The sequence below is a fragment of the Microtus pennsylvanicus genome, chromosome 7 (assembly GCF_037038515.1).
Source record: "Microtus pennsylvanicus isolate mMicPen1 chromosome 7, mMicPen1.hap1, whole genome shotgun sequence".
In the NCBI taxonomy this organism is placed as follows: Eukaryota; Metazoa; Chordata; class Mammalia; order Rodentia; family Cricetidae; genus Microtus; species Microtus pennsylvanicus.
The window spans coordinates 33692238-33718409 of NC_134585.1; the positions used below are offsets into that span (position 1 = coordinate 33692238).

The 26172-nt window shown below is 47.5% G+C and overlaps 1 protein-coding gene across 1 annotated transcript in view; it reads left to right on the forward strand.

Annotated features, from left to right (window-relative positions):
* The window catches only part of Fam178b (family with sequence similarity 178 member B), a 135538-nt gene that overhangs the window by 69988 nt on the left and 39378 nt on the right, over positions 1-26172 (forward strand). The window contains exons 8-9 of the mRNA XM_075980437.1: positions 18089-18203; positions 25954-26047. Of these exons, the coding sequence (XP_075836552.1) occupies positions 18089-18203; positions 25954-26047 (209 nt within the window). The remainder of the gene's footprint in view (positions 1-18088; positions 18204-25953; positions 26048-26172) is intronic.

Sequence of the window (26172 nt, forward strand, 5' to 3'; positions counted from 1 at the left end):
CCCACCTTGTGGGCTCTGGAAATTAAACTTAAGTTTTCAGACTTGGTGACAAATGCCTTCACCCACTGAACCATCTTGCCAACCCACAATTTCCTTTTTTTGCCAGGACTTTTTTTTTTCTGACAGGGTTTCTCTGTGTAACCCTGGCTATCCTGGAACTCACTAAGTAGACCAGGCTGGCCTTGAACTCAGAAGCCTGCTTCTGCTTCCCGAGTGCTAGGATTAAGGCACGCACACGACACCCAGCCTACCAGAGCTTTTTGTTTATTTTATGTTTTTTGAGGTGTGGTCTCTCTACATAGTCTTGATTTTTCCCAGAATGCACCAATCTGTCCTTTAAGTCAGAGAGATCCACCTGCCTCTGCCTCTGGTTTGCTGGGGTTAAAGGCATGCACCACCACACCCAACCTACCAGCACATTCTTTCACACCCAGTCTGTCCTTTAAGTCACAGAGATCCACCTGCCTCTGCCTCTGGTTTGCTGGGGTTAAAGGCATGCACCACCACACCCAGCCTACCAGCACATTCTTTCCACCTTGTTTCACAGTACAGAACTGGGCTTCGAAGGCTGCTTGCCATTTTCTGACTATCAGTATCCTTCAAACATCTTGGCTGTGTGTGAAGTTTTCAGTCTCACAAGTCTGACCCTCTAGAACAAAACCCAAGAAACCCATTTTTCCCACCTCTTTTGAGATACTCATTTTTCTCTTCTTTTTTTAGAACGAGTCCCCAAACAGTCCAGAATAACAAGGCTCCCTGTTTACACAGCCATGCCCCTGGGTTAACTACTGTGGGGCTCCAGGGATGGTCGGAAGACCATGAGGGATGTCGTACTAGGTAAATGATTTGAAGACTATGAGATGTGCAGTGTGTGAGGCTTCCTTGAACTGCTGTGGTATTTTGTATAAGAGACCCAAGGAGCCTCGGATTTTTGGAGAGGGTCTTAGAACCAACTCCCAGGATTCCAGGGTGGCTACATTGTCTGACATATGTAACAATAGCATGTATCTGTGCCTCTAATATCTGGTCATTTAGTTCCTTACATGGCAAAGTTGGCAGGGAAGTAACAGTTTAGACTATACAAAGAAACAGTGAGTGTTGAACCCTGGGAGGCTCAGGCTCCTAGATGTCCTCGGATCTCTTTCCGGAAATGCTTGTGATGACACATGCACCCTGGTTCTGGCTAAATGGGCCTCTTCTCCGGGGCCTCTGGCAGGAAATAGCCAGAACTGCTTCTGCAGACTGTGGCTCAGAGACCTGGCTGCTGCCGAGGCCTCCTCTGGACTCCTCTGCTAAGATACGGGGCTGCCTGCCTACTGCTTACTCCTGGGGCAGACATGCTGTCCTGAACAGACAGCAGCACAAATGGTGCTCCCTTACCAAGGAAGAAGGGGTGTGGCTCTCAATTGGAAGCCCAGAACCTACTGCTGTCAAATCTGGACTTTTTCAAGTGTCCTTTCTGTCGCTGTGATAAAACACTGACCAAAACAAATTGGGGGAGGGGAGTGTTTATTTGGCTTAATCTTCCAGGTCCCAGCCCAGCCCACCATTGAGGTAGGTCAGGGCAGAGAATCAAAGCAGGAGCCTGGTGCTTGCTGGCCAGCTATAGGCTCGCTCAGTGGTGCATGCTTAGCGAGCTCAGCCATCTCTGCTGCCTACCTACATAATGCTTTGATCATTCCCACAGGAACTTTGTACCCACTGGCAGTCAGGCCCTTCTCAGTATGCCCTTCTCCCCAGGTCCTGACCACCCTTAATCTACTGTCTCTAAGGCTTTGCCTGCTTGACACAAAGTTTAGTTAGTTAGGTTTCTTTGGTTTTTTTGTTTCTGGTTTTTTTTTTTTTTTTTGGACGGGATCTTATGTATCCCAGACTAACCTGTGTATCTGAGACTAGTCTTGAATTCTTTTTCTTTAAACACAGGATCTCACCATGTAGCCCTGGCTGACCTGGAACCCACTATGTAGATCAGACTGGCTGATGCCAAACTCACCCCTGCCTTTGCCTCTGCCTCACAAATGCTGGTAGCTTGTCAGTGCCATAGTGACTGTTGTATGTAATATCACAGTCTCTGGCTTTTTGCAATAGGTTTTCAAGGTTCATGCCTGCTTTATTCTGCCTTACTGCTCTGAGACAATTCTGACTGAATTGGATGCTCATTCATTTGAGCTGGACTCACTGTCCAGCAAGCTGTCAATGTTGGGGTTACAGGCACACATACTTATGCCCAGTTTTTTTCTGTGGGTACTGGGGTTTCAAGCTCAGGTTCACGGGTTTGCAGAACAAGCAGTCTTGTCCACTGAGCAGCCCCCCAGCCCAGCTCCCCACTTTGCAGCTTTCATTTGGTAAAGTTCAGTTTACCAATTTGCTTCTCCTTCTGCTCGAATATCAATATCCAGGAAGTGGTATTGCACACCTTTAATCCCCGCACTCAGGAGGCAGAGAAACAGATCTCCGAGTTTGAGGCCAGCCTAGTTTTTTTAAAAAATAAGTGTATATAAATAAAGTGCATATGTGCCTTTTGATCCACTTCAGAGTCTCTCGCTTGTATGCAAAGTGTAAGACAGAGGTTCAACTTCATTCTCTCCTCCCCCACTTTGGTTTTTTGAGAGATGGTTTTTCCGTGTAGCCGTGATCCCCTAGAACTCACTCTGTAGACCTCGAATAGATCTCGAACTCAGAGATCCGCCTGCCTCCGCCTCCCCAGTGCTAGGATTAAAGGCGTGCGCCACCACTGCCTGGCTCAGCTCTATTTTTTTATTGGAGCTGTCTAGTTGTCCTGGCACCATTCCCTTTTTATTGAATTATCTGGTCAGCCTTGTTGGAAGTCAGTTGATCATGAATGTAGGAGTCTCTTTCTGAATTCACAGTTTCCTCCTTGGTGTGTGTGTCTGTTCTTAGGCCAGCAGTCTGAGTTCCTGACTAACTGTAGATTTCAGAATGAGTTCTGTTCATCCTCTACCCTTTCTGAAATGGTTGCAGCAGTTCAGAGTCCCCACATTTTCATCTGAGACACCATGGAACTCTTGACAATTTATGTAAAAATAACAGCTGGAGTTTTTATTCTTGGTTGTGTTGAATCTGTAGCTAACCGCACAGTGCTTGCCTTCTGTCTCGGTTTGTTTCATGTTGCCTTAGCAGAGTACCACAGACTGGGTGATCTGGAAACAATAGACATGCACTTGGCTCACTGTTTTGGAGACTGGGAAGTCTAAGCCTGACGGCCACTCTGGTCACAGTGTCACAGTCACTGAGGGCATTGCGAATGTATGGGGCGGCAGCTGGAGGCACCCTTTCAGGCGGAAGCTCCTTCCAAGATAATCAACCCATTCTTAGGAATTCTTCCCTCGTGACTTCATCACCACAACACTGTGGCTTTGAGCATTAAGTCTCTAACACAGGGGGACACATGTAAACCATGGCACTGTGGCAGCAATCTTGTCTTCGAGTCCATGAGCATGGGATGTCTTTTCACGGAGTTCTTTCCACGGTGTTCAGTCATACATGAGCTATGTTTCTTCTCCTTAACTTTATTCCTAAGCACTGGGCAGGAGAGAAAGCTCAGCAGCTGAGAGGTCTTACTGCCTTCAGGGGACCCAAGCTGCTCCCAGCACCCACACCAGGCAGTCAGTTGCCTGTAATGTCAGTTCTAGGGACCAGACACCTTTTGGAATCTGTGGGCTCCTAAAGTTCACGCAGGCTTACACACACATACACAGCTAAAAATAGATAAATAAAATCTCTTTTTAAATGTATCCCCCGGCTGGAGAGATGGCTCAGCGGTTAAAAGCACTGGCTATTCTTCCAGAGGTTCTCAGTTCAATTCCCAGCAGCCACGTGGTGACTCACAACCACCTATAGTGTGATCTGATGTGCTCTTCTGGCATAAAGTCACACATGCAGATAGAGTACTCGTATATAAAATAAATATTAGAAAAAAATGTATCTTCTAAGTATTCTATTCTTTTCAATGCTATTATGAGTAGGGTCATTTTCTTTACTTCCCTTCTTAGGCTTTTACTCCTAACATAGCAAAATACAAGAGGCTTTTCTCTGCGCTGACTTGTGTCCCGCAACCTTGCCAAACATGTTTATTAGCAATAATCAATCCTTCTTGTGTTGGTTTTCTTTTTCTTGTGGTAGAGTTGGTTTAGAAAGCCAGCATTCCTGGAAAATTAACTGTTAGGAAGTAATGATTTCATGTTTGTTTAACAATGTGTTTTGGCTGAGTGGTCTTCGTCCGTGCAGAGGTTTGGGACCAACCATTACCTCAGCCCCAGTCCCACTAAATCCTATGGTGTAGAAAGCAGTGTTTCTCCCCAGCTGGAGACCCAAACTCCCCAGAGAAGGAGCAAATGGCACGTAGACCCTTTCCCACCAGCTTCCAAAACAATGTGGTTCATTTTTACCTACGCAGACCATTCTCTCCCAGCATCTGTCATATTTGTGTAGGAGGAGGGGGTTGTCATGAGATAGAACGACCCTGGCCAGGACATTCCTCGGATGCTTTGAAAGTGGGCGAGAAGTTCAACTCTGAGCACAGATTGGTTCATTTTCCTGAGCAGGGTCTCTGGATACTGCGTTTCCGTCATCTTGTCCCCAGGACTCTGGAGCTTAGAGGCTCCCATGTGGCAAGTCACTTTCTGTCAGCGCTTCTTTCATTTTCTCACCTTCCTCCTCCTCTCCAGCCTCGCTCTCTAACTCTGAAACAGTGCTCACAAAGTTCTTCTTACGGAAAGGAATTCAAGGTTGAGATGTCACGCTATTGGTAGAATGCTTGCCTAGCCTGTCCAAAGCCCTGGGTTTGATCCCCAGCAGAGATTTTAAAAAGGGGGGGGGTGGCACACATCTTTCATCTCAGTGGTCAGAAGTTCAAGGTCATCGTTGGCCGCATAGCAAAGCTGAGGCCAGCCTGGGATACATGAAACTCTGTCTCAAAAGCTTGTGTCAAGCACCCCCAAGACTTTCAGTGATAGTGAATCATAAAGCAATTTATTTTAAAATAATTATTTGATGTACACATAATTTCACCATTTCCTTGAATTTTTGATGCTCTTGCCCCAGTTTCATCTGTATTGGTATTACAGTCACTTACCCCTGGAGCAGTGGTTCTCAGCTTCCTAATGCTGTGACCTTAAATACAGCTCATCATGTCACGGTGACCCCCAACCATAAAATTATTTTTGTTGCTATTTCGAAACTATAATTTTTTACTGTTATGAATCATAATGCAAATATCTGTGTTTTCTGATGGCCTTAGGTGACACCCATGAAAGGGTTGTTTGACCCCCAAAGGGGTTGAGACCCACAGATTGAGAACCACTGCTCTAGAGTAGTATTTTAAAAAAACTTACTTACTTTAAGACTGGGTTCTCAAAACTTGGGAGAGATAGACAGGTGGATCTCTGAGTTGAATTTAAGGCCAGCCTAGTCTACAGAGTGAGTTCCAGCTCACTGTGGGTGGTGCCAGTCCTCGTTGTATAAGAAAACATGCTGAGGAAGCCAGTAAGGAGTGTTCCTCCATGGCCTGTTTCAGTTCCTGCCTCCAGGTTCCTGTCCTGCATGAGTTCCTGCCTTGGCCTTCCTCAGTGACAGACTGTGATGGGAAAGTATAAGCTAAAGAAACCTTTTCTTTTACAAGCTGCTTTGGGTTAGTGTCTTATCACAGCAATAGAAACCAAAATCGGTCAGAAATTGCTATCCCAGTCATGAGGTATCGCTGTGGCAGGTTTGGCGTGTGGTTTTCAGATGGGTTATAGAAGGAGCTGAGAACGTTGGCCTGAAAGCTGTTGAGTGCTTAGAGCTTACTGGGCTTTTTTGTGGGACTGTGAAAAGGTGCTGGCTATTAGCACAAGCTCGAGACATCTGAGAGAAGGGTCCTTAATTGAGAAAATGCCTCCATAAGATTGACCTGTAGGCGAGCCTATGACTAATCTCCCAGATGGTGCTCTTGATATCATGGGAGTGTCAGGATTGGAAGGGATCATGGAAGAGAGAATCTGAAACTTGACGACCAGAAGTCATTGGTGAAGGTGCAGGCTCAGTTGCAGTAGAAGCCCCAGGATTAAAGGGGTCATGGAGAAAAGTTGAAACTTGGTATGCTATATGTCAGGGTCAGAGTCCCTGATGAGAGCCCAGGAGAGGCCATTGGTGAAGGTGCAGCCTGGTTGTCCTGGCCACAGCATTGTGGAGATGTCAGGACTGTGGGATGACCACCAAAGGGACACCAGCAGCTGTGGCATGGAGCCAGCCTGAGCCTATGAGATTGCAATGTGTGCTCTGGATGGGGGTCCAGGGCGGTGAAGCTGCTCGAGCCCTTGGGAGCCCAGGAAAGCATGAGTGAATGGCTGACACAGTCAGACTCGGAGTTTGCTTTGATCTGATTGTGACTGTGCTCTGGTTTGTCCCTCTTGGAATAAGAAAGCATTTAGCTTGCTTTTGATTTTAAAGGAGTCCACAGTTGAGAAACTTTGGTTTATTTTAAAAAAGCCTGAACTTTTAAAATGTTGGAGTTTTTAAGATTGTGGTATTTTTAAAATTTGAAAAGTTTTCTGTTGTGCTATTAATATTAGACATGACATCTTGAGGAGATGAGGAAGGAAACACTGTACTTGAGTGGTTGAATGTGTGTATCAAGTGGACAAGAGATCAGCTGTCATCTCAGAGAAAGGAACCTCTGTTGAGAAAATAACTTCTTAAGTCTTGAGCAAGCCTGTGGGGAAGTTTTCTTGATCAGTGATTGATGTGGGAGGGTCTAACACCATTGTAGGTGGTGTACCTCTGGGAAGGTGGCTCTGGGGTGTGTAAGAAAGCAAACTGAGCAACTAAGGGGAACAAGCCAGAAAGCAGCGCTCCTCCATGATCTCTGCTTCAGTTCCTGCCTCCAGGTTCCTGATTTGAGTTCAGGCCCTGATGTCCTTCAGTGATGGAATATAATCTTCAAGGTGAAATAAACCCTTTCTTCCCCAAATTGTCTTTGGTTGGCATTTTATCACAGCGTTAGATACCTAACTAGGACTGAAGAATGCGGAGAGCCGTGAAGACAGTGGAGGCCACACACAAACACACACACACACACACACCCATGATTATCTTATTATATGATGATATATATGCTATTATGATCTATATATCGAATTAAGAATCTGTTGTTTCTGATCAAGTGAGGCTGAAGGATCAGCCATGATTAACAACAGATCAGCCCCACTGATATGAAACCTTTATTAGAGATGATCGATGCCGCCTATCTGGAACTGGGAAAATCAGCTATGATTTGAATAAGAGATCAGCATCATTGAGGTGCAGCTCAGGATGGAAACTGAACTTGGTAGTGTGTAGGAGACTCACACATGCTGATGGTTTGAAGGCACAAAGTGGTCATGATGAGCAGCTGAGACTTGGCACCGCGTGGCAGGCTTATAGTCTCCCTAGAGAGGGCAGGAGGCCATTGGTAAACAGCGTCAGCTGCAGTGAAGGCTGCAAGAGCTGAGTTTGGTGCCGTATGGCAGCGTTGGAGTCCCTAAAGAGGCCAGTGGAGACCTGAGCATATTGAAGATGTCAGGACCATGGGATGACAGCCTGGGACTGAGCTGAGCTATGTGAGCTGTGGATCGCAGAGCAGGAGAGCCAAGGCTGCCAAGGATGGTCCTGAGTGCGCACCAAATGTCAGACACTGACTTATCGCACTGCTGGAGTTTGCTTTTGTTCTGATCTGATTGTAATTCTGCCCTGGTTCTTCCCTTGAAACAAGAAGGCATGTAATTGAATTTGAATTTTATAGAAACCCACAGTTAAAAGGTTGAATATGAATATTTTAAAGACGCTTTGAACTTTAAATTATTGAGTTTTTTTTATTTAATTTAATTTTAGGTTTATTTATTTTATATGTAAGAATATTTTTCATGCACGTATGTATGTTTACTACATTCATGCCTGGTACCCACAGAGGTCAGAAGAGGGTCTTGGATCCCCTGGAACAGGAACTACTGGTGGTTTTGGGAAATTGGAGCAAGAGCTACAAGTGCTTTTAACCCCTGCACTGTCTTTATAGCCCCTTATTGAAAGTTTTAAAGATAGTGAGGCTTTCAAAGGTTGGACTGTGTATTATATTGTGATAATCTTGAACAAAACAAGATAGGAAAAGTTATGGTTTAATGTATTTGTGTGTCAGGCTAACAAGGCATTGGTTTTTGCTGGTTAGTTTTTTGTTTTATTTTGTCAAGCCCTAGCATCATCCAGGAAGATGGAAAGTCAGTTGAGGTATTGCCTATCTCAGCTTGGCCTAAAGGCACAAGTGTGTAGGGCATTTTCTTTATCCCTGATTGATGTGCATGAACTTAGCCCACTGTAGGTGATGCCAGCCCTGAGCAGGTGTTAAGATAGTTGAGCCTTTAAGGAAGCAACTTTCTTCATGGTCTCTACTTCAATCCCTGCCTCCGGGTTCCTGCCCTGTTTGCATTCCTGAGGTGACTTCTCTCGATGATGATCAGAAGATGTAGGCCACAAACCCTTCCCAAAGCTGGTCTCCGTCAGTGTTTTATCACAGTAACAGAAACTAAGCTAGGACAAGGGGGCTTGCTTTTTCAAATTAAATATTGATATATGTTTATTATTTCTTTGAGAATTTTGTGTTTTGATCATATTTATCCCCTTAACTTCTTCAAGATCTACTCCCATACCCCCCACTTTCTTTTTTCAGAGAGGGGCTCAAATAGCCTGGTTTGCCCTCAAACTCAGTATGTGGACAAAAATAATTTAATTTCTGCTTCTCCTGTCTCTGCCTCCCAAGTGCTGGCATTACAAGTGTGTGCCACCAAACCTGACTTATGTGTTGCTTGTGATCAAATTCACGTTTATTTATTTCTGCCAGCTGTAGTGGTAGATACCTTTAACACCAGTACAGTTTGAGGCCAGCCTGGTCTAAACAAGGAGTTCCATCCAGGCTAGCTACACAGTGAAATTCCATCTCAACCACAACTAAAAAAATGTACTTTGTGGATGTGTCTTTGTGTGTGTGTGTGTGTGTGTGTGTGTGTGTGTGTGTAAGTGTGCATGTCACAGTGCACATGTAGAAGTCAGATGGCAACTTATGGGAGCCTCTTCTCTCCTTCCTCACATGGGTTCTATGTATTAAACTCTGGTCATCAGACAGAGTGGTGAGCATCTTTACCTTCCAGACCGTATCCAAACCCCCAGGGTCTTGTCTTTGTGTTGTTTTCAGTTCTAAGTTGTGGGGTTCCTGGCAGCCATCTGAGCCTGGCACATCACAGGACTTGGGCAGTTATCTGATGAGTGAGCAGAATGGGTAGAACCAGTACATCGCCTGCCTGCCACAGACATCCTCGGATAGCTGCTCTGATCCTTTCGTGTCCTCCAGCTGTGGAGGTAGAGGTGTTGGCCAAGCTCTGGCTGTGCTGTTTTGTACCCCAAGGTCAGGGTTGTGGGCCCAGCTGGACTGCAGGGACAGTCACTCATACTGTGCTCCAGCTCGGCTGCCATCTAACTCATCTCCCGTGCCCTCTGAAGCTCTGCATCCCTTACCTGTCCAGCCATTATCTCCAAGTTCTATTGCATCATGGGCTGCCAAAAGCTCAGGAGAGTGGAGACCTGGAACTCACTCAACACCATACTGGCATGAGACCTGTCTAAAGTTCCCAGGGGATCCTGGTGGTAGCTGGGGCTGAGAAACTCCAGATTCTGAGGGACCAACCTCTTAGAGGGACAGAGTGACCAGACAATGAGAGAGCATTTCTTTTTAACTTCAGATTCTTCACCCAAATACTTTCTGTGATTTGACGTTGTTAGGGACTTCTGTTTTCCTTTGTTCAGGCGGAGTCTCCTGTATACCAGGCTGGCCGTGAACTCACCGTGTAGCCAAGAATGGCTGCACTGCTGACCTTTCTGCTGTCACCTCCATGTTGACATTATGGGCATGCACTGCCACACCCAGTTTATATGGTGCCAGGGCTTCAACCCAGAGCTTCATGAAGTTAGATAAGCACTCTATCAGTTGAGCTGTATCTCCAGCCTGGAGAAGCTCTTTGTCGTCGTCGTCGTTGTCGTCGTCGTCATCATCATCATCATCATCACATTTTTAAATTAGTTTGTAAAGTAGTAGGTTTCCATGTGGCTTTCTATATGTTTTGCTTATCCCTCCGCCCACATCTTCTCTCCTGTCTCCCCACACCCATCCCAACTTAAACCTTTCTACACCAGTATTCCCCACTGTAGTAATAAGAGCGGCGGGCCGCTTCCCACCACCCGGCTATCTTTACCTGAAATAATTACACGGAAACTGTATTCTTTTAAACACTGCCTGGCCCATTAGTTCCAGCCTCGTATTGGCTAGCTCTTACATATTGACCTAACCCGTTTCTAATAATCTGTGTAGCCCACGAGGTGGCTTACCAGGGAAGATCTTAACCTGCGGCTGTGTCGGGAGTGAAAATCATGGCGACTCCCCTGACTCAGCTTCCTTCTCCCAGCATTCTGTTCTGTCTACTCCGCCTACCTAATTTTCTGTCCTATCAGAGGCCAAGCAGTTTATTACTTAACCAATGAAACAACAGATAGAAAGATGACCCTCCTCCATCACCCCTCTTCTATTTTTATATGTGTTCTACTCTCCCCCACCATGTCTTCTCCTCCCCTTCATGATTCCTTTCTAGTTTGCTGGCCTCTAGAGACATTCATTTCAGATAAACACAGAAAATTCAAAACCCAAAGCTAAGATCCACATACAAGAGAGAGAACATGTCGCATTTGTCTTTCAGAACCTGGGCCATTTAGTTTTTTAAAAATATTTTCTGACTCCATTTCCCTGCAGTTATTATTATTCTTTAGAGATGAATACAATTCCATGTGTTTATGAACCTCATTTTCATTACCCATTCATCAGCCGACAGACTGTTTCTTATTCCTGGCTATCTGAACAGAGACTCACTGAACGTGGATGCTCATGTATCTCTGTGGTATGCTGAGTCCTTTGGTGTATGTCCAGGAGTGGCATAGTTAGTTAGTCATACAGTAGTTCTATTTTTAGCCTTTTGTTAAACCTCCACACTGATTTCCATCGTGGCTACACCAATTTATACTCCCACAAAGTTCCCCTTTCCCCACAACCGTGCTTGCGCTGCTTGTCACTTGTTTTCTTTTGGGGTAGGGGGTTGTCTCTGTGGCTGTCCTGGAACTTGTCCTATAGACCAGGCTGGCCTTGAACTCAGAAATCTGCTTGCTTCTGCCTCCCAAGTGCTGGGAAGTAAGGTCAGCACTACCGGCCCCTGGTAACTTGTTTTCTTGATGATAGACATTCTGACTGGGGTGAGATGGACTCTTGGTGTCCTTTTAGTTTGAGTTTTGCTGATGGCTAAAGATGTTGAACACCCTTTAAGATGTTTATTGACCATTTGTACTTCTTCCTTTGTGAGCTCTCTGTTCAGTTCCATGGCCCCTGTTTCTAATGGGGTTGTCTGTTTTCTTGCTGGTTTTTTGCATATTCTATTAACAGAATTAATCCTTTGTCAGATGTGTATCTGGCATACACAGAATGGGTTTTTGCCCATTCTGCAGACTTCCTCTTCTCATGATTGACAGATTTCCTTTGCTGTACAAATGCTATTTAATTTCATGACAAATTTCATTTGTCCATTGTTGGCCATATTTACTGAGCAGCTAGCGTTCTCTGAAAGCCTTTATTGAAGTGCATATCTTGAAGTGTTTTCCCTGCCTTTTCTTTAGTAGCTTGAGAGTTTTGGGGTCTTACATTAAGGTCTTCAATCCGTTTGGAGTTGGGTTTTGTTTGGGGGGAGAGATAGCGATCTAGTTTCATTCTTCTATGTGTAAATATTCAGTTTATTTGAGCACAAATGAGTGTTTTGTCAAAAAAGCAGGTGGTTGTACCTACACAAGTTTCTATCTGGACTTCTTTTCTGTTCCGTTGATGTACATCCCTATTCAATAAATATGAAGTTTTTCTATTTCTGTGAAGACTGGTATTGGATTTTAATGTGCTTGCATTGAATCTGTAAATTACTTTTGGTAGGACAGCATCTTCTAGCTTCTTCCTACGTCTTCTTCCTCAGGTGTTCTGAAGTTTCCATTGCAGAGGTCTCTCGCTTCCTTGGTCAGGAGTATCCAGGGTGGGGGTGGACTGTGGCCGTCTGAGCGGCACTGCACTGCTGCCCTGCTGTCTTCCCAGCTTGTTTGTGGCTAGTCTCGAAGTGGGCTACTGATTCCTGGGTGTGCACTTTGCACTCTGCCACTTCGCTGAAAGTGCTGATGATTACAGTTCTAAAAGATTCCCTGTCTCTGAGATAAGAGTCTCACTGTGTAACCCTGGCTGGTCTGAAGCAAGAGATACAGACCAGGTTGACTTCAGACTTAGAGTCACCTATCTGTGCTGAAACTGAGGACATGTGCCACCACTCTGGGGATATGGTCTCTTCTAAAATCATATCTACAAATGAGAATACTTGGATTTCATCCCTTCCTACTTATATTTCTTCTGTTCTTTTTTTCCCTCTTGCTACTCTCGTTTGAGTTCCTGCCCTGACTTTTCTCAGTGCTGGATTGAAACCTGGCCGTGTAAGCCAAATATACCCTTTCCTCTTCTAAATTAGAGTGAGTTCTAGGACAGCCAGGGCTACACAGAGAAAAGCCTGTCTCAAAAAAGAAAACAAAAATCAAGCAGCATCCAGGTTTAGTAGCACATACCTCTGGGTCCAACACTTGGGAGGCAGAAGCAGGTAGGACTTTGAGTTGGAGGCCAGCCTGGTCTACATAGCAAGTTCCAGGTCAGCCAAGGCTATATAGTGAGAATAAAATGACATGATTTTTTAGTTAAATGAGTAGAACTGGAGCTCATCATGTTGAATTAAGCCAGACTCAGAAAGACAAATATGTTCTCTCACAGATCTATTGTGTGTGTGTTTAACACATGATATACATGTATGTGTTAGGTTTTTCTTAAGATGAGCCTCTCCGAAGATGCAAATAATTTCAATCAGACAGAATTAAACTGAATTAAAAGATGCCCATATTTAATGCAATGCTCCCGGGTGACCCAGGGAAAGCATGGAGAGGGGAAGAGAGGAAAGGGCAGTCCACGCAAAACCTAGAGATCACATGTTTAGTCTCTGGGGGGCAGTTTAAAGAGCCTGTGGGAGTGGTCTTGACCTTCCCTGGGGAGAGGGTTACCATTTGGCGAGATTTCTTAACCCTCCTTGGGGAGGGGTCACCATTTGGCAGGCTTTCTCGGAGGTAGGGTTTAGACTAAGACAACTCCCAGGGGAGGGGACTTGAAATGGAGTTTCCTGCCCAGTATTCCAAAGATGGATGCCAAGGGGCTGGGATGAGGCTCCCCCAACTAAATATTCCAGACCTTTTGTATAAAGGGGTGTTAGGGAGCTGGAGTGATGCTTCCAACCAAACAGTATGGAAATATTGTATCTTGCACAATGAATGTATGCTTATTAAGAAAGAAAGAGGAAAATTCCTGGAGCTGAGATGTGATAGCTGGGCTATAGTTGTCTTCTTGGACCCTGAGATGACCTTGATCTTGAGAGCAGAACAAGGAGCAGTGCAGGCCGACCACAGGTACAGTCAGGCCTTGGCTCCAGCTGTCATCTGCACCGCCCCAGACTCCTTTTTCACCATAGAAACATAGACTTGATGGTTCTTTAAGCATGGCTGGTTTTGTTTAGCTTTTGTATGTTTTCTTTCTCGCCAGTATGAGTGCTTCTGTGGTCTGGCACTATACAGTCTGAATGGTGGGGGCCTTGAATACTCTGGTGTTAGGTGACACCAGGCAGTGGTGTGTGTTACAGAGGACAGAGGAAAGGAGAGGTGACCTGGGGACGCCATCATCTATGCTGTACGCAGAGCCATGAATAAACAGGCCAGAGGCCCACAGAGATGCCAGGGAGGCATGCAGGGTGGATCACATGGTAGGGAGGTTGGTAGGGATAGCAGAGAGAGGGGCTCTGCTCAGATGAGTGAGAAGAGAGCATAATGCACAAATGCAAAATGAACTGGGAACTGAGACAGGATTGCCGCGAGTTCAAGGCCAGCCTAGGGTACGCGGTAACGTCCTATCTCAGAGAGAGAGAGTGGAAGAGAGATTTCAAAGGAACAAGTTCAAGACTAACAAAAGGGGAGAAACGGCAAGAACAGCAGGATTTATGGAGGGCGCTGGGAGAGGCAATGTCAGTACTAGGGAGATTGGCTGTCTGTGCCCTGAGCTGACGCTGTGGTTGGGGTGATGAAATGTACATGGGTTTAAAATATGAACTCAAACCCTGGGAATGTAGCTCAGTGGTAGAGCATGTGCTTAGCATGTGCAAGAGCCTGGGTCCCTCCAGGAGCACAAAAAGAAAAACTAAAGTCCTGATTGGCTAGAAGAGTTTCCTTTATCCTTTTGATGACAGGGTCACCTCCCAAGAGCAGTGACTTCCCTTTGCCTTTTATTTCTGGGCGCTCTTCTGCCTCAATGCCCTTGTCTCCATCCCACAGCCACACACCCATTCCCGTGCTTCTAAAATCCACCATGACTTGAGGTCTCTTTGAGCCTATTCTGTCACTGTAACTCATCCTGGACACTTCCTGCATGCCACTTGGGCCACCTAGTGTCTCACTCCCCGGTTCAGTTTCCATTAGTTCTCGATGCTCTGGCCTCCAGGATCATTTACAACAGCTCCTACTCCGTGTTTGGTCAACAGTGGCTGGGTGAATGAACATTTTCACTGACTAAAGCAAATCATACTGAAACTAGTTTAAATGTAAGCACTAAAGTGCGGAGGGAAGTTAAGTAATGGGAGCTGGAATGGGAAGTAAGACAGTTCCCCGGCTTCCCCTACACTCCCTGGGAAGTGTTTCTTTTTTTTTTTTTAAAGAGAGTCTGTTTCTTCCCCTTCCTGGGGCCTTCTTTCCTCCTGAGGTATATGGGACTTCAGAAAATTAGGGCCCAGGCTGAGTTAGATGGTGTTGCTCAGTAGACACCCGACCTGGGGTGAGGTGACAGGCACAAGAGCCAGGGTGCCCGCTTCACTGTTGGCATACCTGTGCTGACCCAAGATGAGTGATGGAGGCCTAGAAAGGGGGTTGGGAGCCAGGCTCAGAATGGCTGGCGCTGGCCAAGTGGCTGCAAGAGTGCTTAGGACACGTGTGGTTTTCTCATTCCGTGTCACCAGTGCCGGGAGCACAGCCTTGAAAAAACAGCTTCTTCCGTGACACAGATGGAAAAGTCACTTTTATTTTAGGCCAGATACCGTTTTTCCTTTTAAAGCGTCTGTTCCATCCCAGGAGAGCCACTCAGAGGGCCGCCTCCAGCCCCAGGCTCTGGCACAGCCCAGCTGCCCACGCTGGCACTGAAAAGCCCCCATGTCCGAGGACTGCTCTGGAGTCACCTAAAATGACTGTCTTGTGTGTGGAGAAACTTCGATAGGAAGACAGCCTGGAGGCTTCGAGTCTGGATTTTCTTATGTGTCAGCCTCCAGAAATCCCTCATTTGGGACAGAGAGCTGAGGAAAAGCTGAGCGCATGGCCTACTTAGGAAGCCTTAATTATGGGCTCTGGGTGGTATTTTCCTGTCTCCAAGAACCAACTTCCAGGGCTGTTGATGGGGACTGATTTATCCCCACATCTGGGCCCCCTTCCTTTGAAACTGCGCCGACACCTCAGGTCTGGTGGCACTGTGTTGGAGAAAGAAGAGGTGTGACGCCAACGTTCGTGCTCAGCCCTGCTGCCCTCAGAGGGGTTTTCGAGCCCTGAGCACCTGTGTGGGCTGAGGTGGGGCAGGACACGTCCCCTTGAGGCTCTGAGGGCCTGGCAGGATGTTCCAGCCCAGCCGGGCCTCGCCCTAGGTCCATTCTCTTCCCCTCTCTGGAAAGTTCATGCTCCCGCCCACGTGTGCGTGCATGTACGTGCAGAGGCCCCCCCAGAGGCCCAGGTAAACAGAGCTCTGGCTCAGGGACTCGTATTGTGTTTTGGAGTCTTTCCGCTTTTCAGCTCGTTTGTGAGGAGGTCGAGGGCTGTCATTACTGCTCTTTGACTTGTTAGGTTGCCGAGAGGGAGAAAACAACAACAGGAGTCTCATTACTTACTTGGTTAGTCCCGACCCATATACATTTCTAAGGAGAGAGACACCCTACTCCTGCTGAAGCAGTGGCCCTGGCTAGCTTTCAAAGACCCTGTGCCTGGCCAGGTGCTGTCTGTCAACGAGGCAGATGGTGTGACCTGCTGAGACTTCACAAGTTTAGGGAACAGCCCTGCATGGTTCTTGTGGAAGGAGGCGCCCCTTTTCTAGGCCTGAAGACGCTGCCATTTCCTTTCCCCTTTGCTGTGGCCCATCTTCCTTCTGGTCCTACCATACTTTTTCCTGTTAATCTGCTTTTGTCATGGCTGTACCTCTTGGGGGGGGCGCTTCCCTCACATTACCTGTGGCATGCCTCACTTGCCCGCTGCAGCCAGCTCCCCCACCCCTAGGCAGGTTCGATTCCACTTCACCTTTGGGTTTTGTTTTATTTTCTATTTCATGACATTTTTCTTTATTTGCATGTGTATTCAGTTGATGGGCACGCTTGTCACGGCTCAGGTGTGGAGGGCAGAGGACAGCCTGTGCGCAGTGACTCCTTCCACTAATGGGTCTCAGGGATCGAACTCGGGCTGTCAGACTTAGCCGCAGACATCTTTCCCTGGAGAGCCGCCTTGCCTGCTCTCTGATTCTGCTTATTTAAGATAGTCTTGTTTGTAGGCCAGGCTGGGCTGGAAACTTGAGTGATCTTCCTGCTTCTGCCTCCAAATTCAGTCTACAGGCACCCACCGGCACCCCTGGCCACGCTCTAAACCTTTTTCCTGCCTTGGATTTCTGCAGGGACACCCTGGGCCTTTGCTTATCTACCTGGCTTCTCTCCCTCTTGGACGAGTGCTCCCAGAGGACAGAGGATGAAGAGCCCGCCCCCCCCCTTACTTTCCACCTCAGGTGGGACACTCACCCTCCTGGTGCTACTCAAATGTCTTAGCCCAGCCTCCAAGGTCTTGATTCAACATTTGAGAACACCTGTGGCTTTCCACTGCCTCCTCACCTTGTGTGACTGTTCACAGCTTCCGTTGTGCCTGTGAACTGCTTAGTCATGCTGTGTGGAGTCTCTGTTCATTCATTCATTCATTCATTCATTCATTCAGTTTCTTCCAGTCTGGCTGCTCCTAGGCCCTGGAAATAAATGCAGATATGGCCCTTCCTCTGCAGTAATTCTATTTTTAATTGTTTTTATTTTTGAGAGATGGCCTCATTTCTTTAGCCAATACTGACCTGAGAGTCACAACAATCCTCCTGCCTCCTCCACTCAAGTGCTAGGTTTACAGAAATGAACTAGCATTCCTGTAATTTGTATGCTGTTTGAGGAGAGGCCACTAGAAGCAAGTAAACTAAAGATAAGATAATACAGAGAAATGCGAACAGGTCAGAGACAGAACCTAGGCCTCCCAGTGAGGATGTGAGGGGCTAAGGGGTGGAAAGGCCTGTGGGCTGGGTGACTGCCCTGCGGCATCAGCCAGTCATCGTTTTTTTTTTTATTGTTGTTTTTTGAACAAAGTCCTTAAATGGTCTGACAGGGAAGAAACCCTAAGGATACAGTTTTTTCCCCCTTTGTTGATGTGGCCTGAAAGGGAGGCAAGCTTTGCTCCTGGCCTGGCCAGGACAGTGGCCCAGGAAGCCCACAGAGGTCTCAGCAGCAGTGGGTACAAAATCACATCATTCGTTTGTGGCAGGGAGCAGGGAGACGCCGCAGCTGTGTCTCATTTGGCTATGAGTAGCTGAGCCCAGCTGCCACCTGGTGTGAATGGACGGTCAGGCATGGCCAGCCTCTGGCCTGTGTGCTTCCGTGCAGCTCATACCTGGAGGAAGACCAGATGAGCTCTTGTAGCACATGAGTACCTAAAAACACAAAGCACCTGTCGCTTCACTTGTGCGGCCAATGTTCCCACCGCCACCAAGATGTGGAGAAACTAGTGGGCCGGAGCTGGGGACTGCATCAGGGGAAGTGTTACCCACCTCTTCTCCCCAGTCTTAACTCTGCCTCCTTTGTCTCAACAGATGAAGACGTGCGTTTGTGGTGCCCCTCGCTGCAAGAGGTCAAGCAGGTGTTTCACAGCTTGGGAGCCTTCAACCCTGCCTTGTATCCACAGGGGGCCTACCAGCACCGCCCAAGGTGTGTAGCTCTCCTCCCGCACTGCCGCCTTCTCTCTGGTTTTCTAGTGACTGCCTGTGGGAGCAAGTGTCAGTCAGCAAACAGTGTGGCCTTCTGGGCTTAGAGCTCAGACAACCAGGCTGGAAGAGTTCTGCTCCTTACTCAGACCCTGCCTCCCTCCACTGGTGGATCCCAGACTTCTCAGTCCAAATTACGCCTCCCCCTCGCAGACTCCAGTCTCTCTTCAGATCTGTTTGACTAACGTGTACAGCGGCTCCTGGCCAGCCGATCCCAGCTTTCTATCATTGTTGGGCTGGGAGAGGGTGTGTGTTTGGGTGTTTTGAGGTAGGGTCTCATATCTTTCAGGCAGGCCTCAGACTCTCTGTTTAGTGCAGGAGATTAAACCCAGGCTTCCTGAATGCTAGCCAAGCACTGTGCCAACTGAGCTACACCCCAAACATTGTTTTTAAAGATAGAGTCTTCCTCTTCAGGCCTAGCTGGACTAGAATTTTCTATGTGTACAGGGCTGGCCTTGAACTCAAGGCTGCTTTCCTGTCTCTGCCTCCTAGAGTGCTGGGATTACAGGTCCACACCAGTGTGTCTGGCATAAAATGGAAACCCCTTGAATATCCTTTAGTCCCAGACTGCAGAGACAGGCAGGTTTTTGTGAGTTCATGGCCAGTCTGATCTACACAAGGAGGTCTAGACCAGACAGAGCTACACAGTATGACTGTCTCAAAAATACCATTCATATCTAAAATAAACTTCGTTGCAGAAAAAAAAAGAAAGAAAAGAAAAAGAAGAAGAAAGGAAAACTCCCTCTGCCTAGGGCCTCCTACCAGCTAGACAAACGACCAGCTGAGCTATATCCCCAGCACCAAGCACTATTTTGCATACAGTTTCCACTAGGTTCTATTTTGCATGATTCCATTTTGTGCCTATACTGGGCTTGGTGCTGGTGGTGGACAGTGAAACTAATTGTGTGAGCACATCCCTGCCCTCTAGGGACAGAGCCGCACACACTATCAATGACTGTTGTTGGGAGGGTGATGACCAGATAGAGGCTATACAAGTGTTGTGTGTTACATTGTTCTCCAACTCACAGCACATCCCAGCTCCCTTGAGAACTCTTTGAGATATCCCCACCCCGCATCCGGCAGCAGTCCCTCCACCCAGGCAGAGCTGGGACCCTTTCTTTAGCTGCCGGATGTTCCTCTGCAAGAAAGCGGGTGATTTCTTAAGAACCTGTTCCACGACTGTGTTTAGTAATTGTCTGCCAAGCCCAGCCACACTTGGCTCTGCTATAAATACCCCACGCATGTGCCAGCCTGCCACGCTTCTGCCCCTTTCCCTTCTGGAGTGCAGCGCTCCATATCGGGTGTAATCCGCCTCTTGCTGCTTTCTAACACACCCTACTGTGTCTTGGATGAGTTGGGGGATTCGAATTACACTCGGGAAAAGCAAAGCATGCCAGAGAGCCTGGGGTGGAGGGGATCAAGAAGCCACTTGTGACACACAGAGCCCACCTGGGAGATTGGAGATACACTGGAGACTCTGCTCTTCCCAAAAGCCTCCAATCATCTGTTCACACAAACGTTAGCGCACAGACTCGAGCTTGGCCAGGGACAGTGAAGACCCAAATTGGAAGAGGGGAGTTGATGTGCCACATGGTCTCACTCCTAGGCATGCCTTTCTTCTTTTTTTTTTTATATGCTTTAAACATTTATTTAGAAAATTTCACTTTCATTAACATTAAAAGCATATAATTTCTACTTGATTCATTGTGTTCTGACTTTGAATAAAGATGGCATGGTTTAGTTTTCTTAAGACTAAAGACATCTTATTAAATATTTTCATAGGAAAGAAAAACAGTTTGCAATCCAGTGTCTAGGATCTGCATACCAATGTTAAGATCAATCTTTACAGGTCATGTGTGCTCTGTCTAGACACACAGCTCTAGGCATGCCTTTCAGCCCCCCCTCCTTTAATGGGCCCCGGACATTGGCATAACCATTAACCCTCTTGCCCAGGGAGGATTCAGAGTGGGCCTGGAGGACCCATCAATGGCCACCAGAGCATTTTTCTTGCTTGTGGCTTGTAAGAGCAGACCTGAGTCCCTGCCAAGCCCCTGAGACTGGAGATTTTTCTGCATCCATTGATTCTTCTTCCTTCCTCTTCCCTGGAGCAGGTGGGTGCTGAAGATGGATGCTCAGGGCTGTTTCTTGGGTTGCTGTGAGAGCGCTCCAGATACCATCATGGAGCTGAAAGACAACTCCTGCAAAGTATTTGGGAAGCATCCAGATAGTTCCATCACCCCTTCACCAAGAGCACAACATCTTGAGGAACAGACAAGACAAATGCTAGAGCAGGCCACCTCTATCCCATGGTCCTGTCCGTCCTGGTTCTTGGCCACTCTTAGATGCTGGCATTGTGCCGTTTGCTCACTCTGGGTTTTTCTTATCCTTATTCTACCCACGTGACTACCTATGGCTCTTTGTGAGCCACCTCTGGTGGTATCCCCAGAGTCTTATAACAGCTCAGGCTGAAATAAGGACTGAAAGGCATCTGTACACAGTGCATGACTGGCTGTCCCTCTAGTTGCTGTGCGAAAGCCATGTTTTGCGCTGTTTGTTCCTAACCTCAGGTTTCTGCCACCATCTCTCTTCTGAAATGTGCATTACGATTTCCTGACAGGGCTGGAGAGCCGGCTCTGTTGGTAAAGCGCTTGCTGTGGGAGCATGAGAGCCTGAGTTTGGGTTCCCAGAACAACGGGAAGTGAGGCACGCTCTGGGAGAGAGGGACAAAAGATGGCAAGAGCTTGCTGGTCAGCCAGTCTAGCTGAAACGGTGAGACCCAGGTTCAGTGAGGTGGCTCGGCTGTCACGAGCTTTCCTGACTAGAAAGGTAGGAGTGATGAGAGAAGGCCATTGACTGTCTCCCAATGCATTCACACAAGTGCACGCTCATGCACACACATGCGCGCACACACACGCGCGCGCGCGCGCACACTCCTCCACCCCTGCAGGCAAGGTACGCAACTCAGACACACACAGACTTCCTCTTAGAAAGGCGCAGCCCTTTGGCAGCTGCACCATGCAAATCACAGGTCCAGAAAGTGGGAGGATTTGGGGAATGGCAGGGCAGAAGAGAGGCCAGTGTGTGAAGATAGATCAGCATCAGGAGTTAGAGCTTTTCAGCATCTTTGCAAGGGGCTGGGCCCACATTGCAGCAAAGGCTGGGCTGTCTCCTCTGCCCTGGGAACAGCAGGAAGGCTCTTAGGTAGCTGTGATCCTCAGCGCTGCCTCTTGACCACAAAGCTGTCAGTGTGTTTGACAGAAACCACCTAAGGGAGGAGGGCAGATGTCTGCAAGCTCACCATTTCAGGGGGTTCTGTCTGGGGTCAGCTGTCTTCACTGCTTTCATGGCAAGGTGTAGGGCCTGGTGGAGGACCTGCTCAGCCATGGAGGGGACAACTGTGCCCTTGAAAATCACGCCCCGTGGGTGCTTCCTGCAGCCACACCTCATCTGTTAACAGTCCACTCCACTACGAGCTCACTAGTTCATGAAGTGACTGAACCTTCAACATAGGATCCTTTGGGGGCATTTCTTATCCAAACTGTAACAAAAGGCCAGCCAAAGGATTGCCTGGATATGGGTCTGCCCCTTCAAGAGCATTTCTAGTGCTGTTTTCTGGAGTCAGGAGTCTGGCCCACTTGGTTCTCAGATGGGACACCCTCTTCAGACACCAGCAGGTACAATAATGACAACACCCGGGAAGAACATCCTGTCCCGCACTGGGGTAGTGGTAACTACCTTCAGTAGTGTGATTGGATCCAGGAGCAATGCGCATACATACACACACCTCATGGGTTCAGAGAGGACTGCTTCTCATTTAAGGAGATATCAACTAACTCCAGTTTGTACAAACTGTGGCAGTGTTCACTGCTTAATGCTACATTGTAATGAGTCTCTGTCCTGCCAGCCAACTCCCAAATAACAATAAGGAGACATTATTAATTATGAAAGCTTGGCCTTAGCTTAGGCTTGTTTTTAACCTGTACTTATAATTTAAATTAACCCATTTCTATTCATGAGTGTTGTGTCATAAACTGCCCGTCCTGCTGCTTCTGTGTCTCCTGGCGTCTCTGTGTACCTAGAGTCATCTATTTCCATTCACTCCCAGGAATTCCTGCCTATACCTCCTGCTTAGCTACTGGCCGTTTAGCTTTCTATTACACCAATCTCAGCAATACACCTTCATACGGTGTACAAATATCCCACAACATTACCCCCCCCCCTTTTTTTTCAAGACAGGGTTTCTCTGCAGCTTTTGAGCCTATCCTAGAACTCACTCTGTTGAGCAGGCTGGCCTTGAACTCACAGAGATCTGCCCGCCTTTGCCTCCTGAGTGCTGGGATTAAAGGCACATGCTACCACTGCCTGACGCATTTCCCCCTTTTTGTCTAAATAAAAAAAGGTTTTAACTCTAGCATAGTAAGACTACATACAATACAAACAATTATCAGGTAAGAATTATACTTACAATATCCAGTCCATATGTATTTGGGAAGGTTAGAGAAAGTACTCTGTTATCTATCCTAACTTAGTGAGTCCAAAGTTTTATACCTAAACCACTTTCTATCATAACTTGTATTACCATTTTAAAAATGTCTTTTTAGACCTTCAAACATCTTGCATAAACAACTTAAGCTTTTATGTTTTTCAACCTTATAAATTTTATTTCTCTTATGTAAGTTTTTTTCTGAATTTGGTAACAAGAAAAAACGTAACTATAACAATCTCGTCTTCAACTCCATCAGAGAACTGAGAAGGATATAGTATTACTTAAGTAAACAGAAGTGCAGAGCAAACAAAACTATAGAAATGCCAGAGACAGCTGCTGCCTGAGCAGTCGCCCAAGGTTCTTCTGCAGTGTTGGGGCATCCATCTTTGGCCTGTAGGCCTAGAATATCTGACAAACTTTTTAGTGAAGATTTTTGGTTTTTCAAGACAGGGTTTCTCTGTGTAACAGCCCTGGCTGCTCTGGAACTCACTCTGTAGGCCAATCTGGCCTCAAACTCACAGAGATCCACCTGCCTCTGCCTCCCGAGTGCTGGGATTAAAGGCATGTGCTACCACCGCCCGGCCAAGTAGGAACTTTTAAAGACTGCTCTACCTTGTCTTGGCAAAGTGTGGCAGTGGCCTTCTTTTGTGTTCTGTTTGTTCAATTTATAATAACAGCAGTCAAAGCAAGGGCAGTTTTTTTTCCCAGTGACTAACTTAGCCACAATAAAAACAAACTCCATATGTAGGTTCTTTGATGCCCAGCTTTTTTTTTTTTTTTGAGGTAAATTGGTATTAGTCTAAAGCAGTGTGACTGAGACTCAGACTCCAGGCCATTAAGGGAGGCAGTGAGTGCTCATCCGTGATTGGGGAAGAAGCTGTCTGTGGAGCTCACTCCTCAACTGCTGAGTTCAGGCTGCAAGAATGGGAACTGATGAGCCTTAAATTCCTGGTGCCCCCTGGCCTGACTAGGTGAAGGCGTGGGAATTAGCCAATGCTACATCTCCAATAGCACTCGCAGGATATCATTCCAGGGTAAAGTCCTTGCCTAGCATGCAGGAGGCCCTGGTCATTACACAGCACTGCCAGCTATGTAAATAAATCACACTCACAATAGCAGTTAGAGATGCCAGCAGTGGGGCAGGGCCCTCGTGACTTTGCTGTCCAGAAAGAGAAGGGCTGGGAAGTATCTGGCACTCACAAGAGAAGGTAGCTCTACTCGAGAAGTCTGGCATCCCTTCCCAAGGAGGAGAGGGCTTTGTCACAGCCACACTTCGTTTCCTCAGACAGTTCTAAAAAGACATGTCGCCAGCTCACACGTTCTTTGCTCCTTCTCCCTTGGCAGCGTCACACTGTCTGGAAGCCTGCTTCTCTGTAGCAGCGCACGGCTGCCCGAGTCTTTGTGCACATCTGAAAACATGCCCACCCATGCTTGCATCCAGTGCCTGCTCCCAGGCTGGTACGAACCAAGACACCCACTCACATGTTGGCGCGGGCCCAGTATACACCCAGATGTGCAAACTCCAACCTCACCCATTCTCTGGTCCTAATAAATGCTAAGAACCCAAAGAAAGGCTGAGCGCAGCTCCAGCTTCCCCACCACTGACTTTGGCTGCTTGGCACCAACTTCCCAGGATGTAGGCGACAGATCCCTTGCCCCTCTGATACACCAGGGCCAAAAAGTGAAGATAAATGAAACTTGCTGAAGCTGCATAGTGGTGCCTGGCAGTGCCCAGGGCCAGAGCAACCATGCTAGAGCCTGAAACTGCAACAGCATCAGTGTCACCCTCCGCATCTGCAGGGGTCGAGGGCCCTCTGCGTGAAGCCCTGGGTTTGAGCCCCAGCTCCACACAACACTCAGGAGGAAGAGGATCAGAAGCTCACCATCATCCTTGGCTACATAGTGAGCTTGAGACTAACCTGGAATAGCTGAGACCCCTGTCTCAAAATACAGTGGGAAAGTGAATGAGACGGCAGAGGGGCTACCTGAAACCTACTTACCTGACCTCAAGTGGCTAATGTACATTTGGCTTGAAATCTGGAAGAGAATAATTGAGTGATCCAGGACGAGTGCAGGGCTCCCCACTCATGCCACCCCATCTTTGCTGGGAGCAGCTCTGCACTGCCTGTGTGTGACTCTGGGCTAACCTCAGCTGGTGCTTGAGTAGGTCCGCCCCATCAGTGGAGGGCCTGGCCACACTGGGCTTGTTCATAGATAACTTATTAGTTGCAACGTAACTCCAGCCTTTGGTGGGGTTGTGCAGGGATTAGCTTTGTTCTGATTTTTGTCTCACTCGCCCAACCTGCTTGTGAGTTACCATGTGATTCTTACCATGTAGTGGGTAGCATTATTGAACAGGCAAAGATGGGTTTTGTAGGAGATTGTTAGGGGGATCAGAGGTCCCAGAATGCTGAAGCCGGAGACCTCTGAATGTGGTCACCCAGTGACCACCACTCAGGGGTGTTCTCTCCCCCACGCTCTTGTGTAGTCCCCACCCACAGCAAGTCAGGGTGGCCTCTGTGGCTGTTAGAAATCAGCAGGAACAATGGAATGTCATCTTAAGATCAGGTCTGAAAGGCACAGATGTCGAAAGTGTACTTCCCTCCAACTCTGGGGGAGGAAGCCAGACACCATGTTGAGAAGCCCCATGGGGCAAGGGACCAGGAACTTCCCAATCCAGGGTTGCAAGGGTAAATTGAGAGACAGGTTCCCTGCTTGGGCAAGCCTGACATGAAGGTAGTTCCACCCAGCATCTTGAACGTAACCCACAGAAGCACCCCCAGCTGCCTGCCCCTGGATCAGAATCTCAGTGGCATAATAAATTTTTTTTATGTTTGTTTGTGTTTTATGTGTTGCTGTTTTGTTGTTTTCGAGATAGATTTCTCTCTGTAGCCCTGACTGCCTTGGAACTCACTTTGTAGACCAGGCTGGCTTAGAATACATGGAGATTAGCCTGACTCTGCCTCCCGAGTGCTGGGATTAAAGGTGTGCACCACCACTGCCCAACCATAATAAATGTTTTTAAACCTCTCCTTGGGGGAGGGAAAGGTCTCTCCTAGCCATGATGCTGGGACACACAGTAACAGTGGCCTTGGACAATGGGGCCTCTGTGCGTTCTCTGCTCCACTGGCTCTGCCTCTTTCTCCTGGTTCACCTCCTCGATTACCCCCCATCATGTAGACTGATAACTGTCTCTGCTTTATATCAGAGTGCTTGAGAGTGAGGCCAGCCTGGGCTGGCAGGAGACACAGGACCCTCCCCAAGAAGTAGCCTTGGACATTAAGCTGAGCTACATCTACAAGGTGAGCCAAACTTTCCTTTCCTGCCTCTCCACCAAGTGTTGGGGTGCAACCCAGCCCTACTCAGCAGTTTAGCTGGGGAGCATCATCAGGTGCCTGCAGTGAACCAGCTCAGCACCACTGTAGGC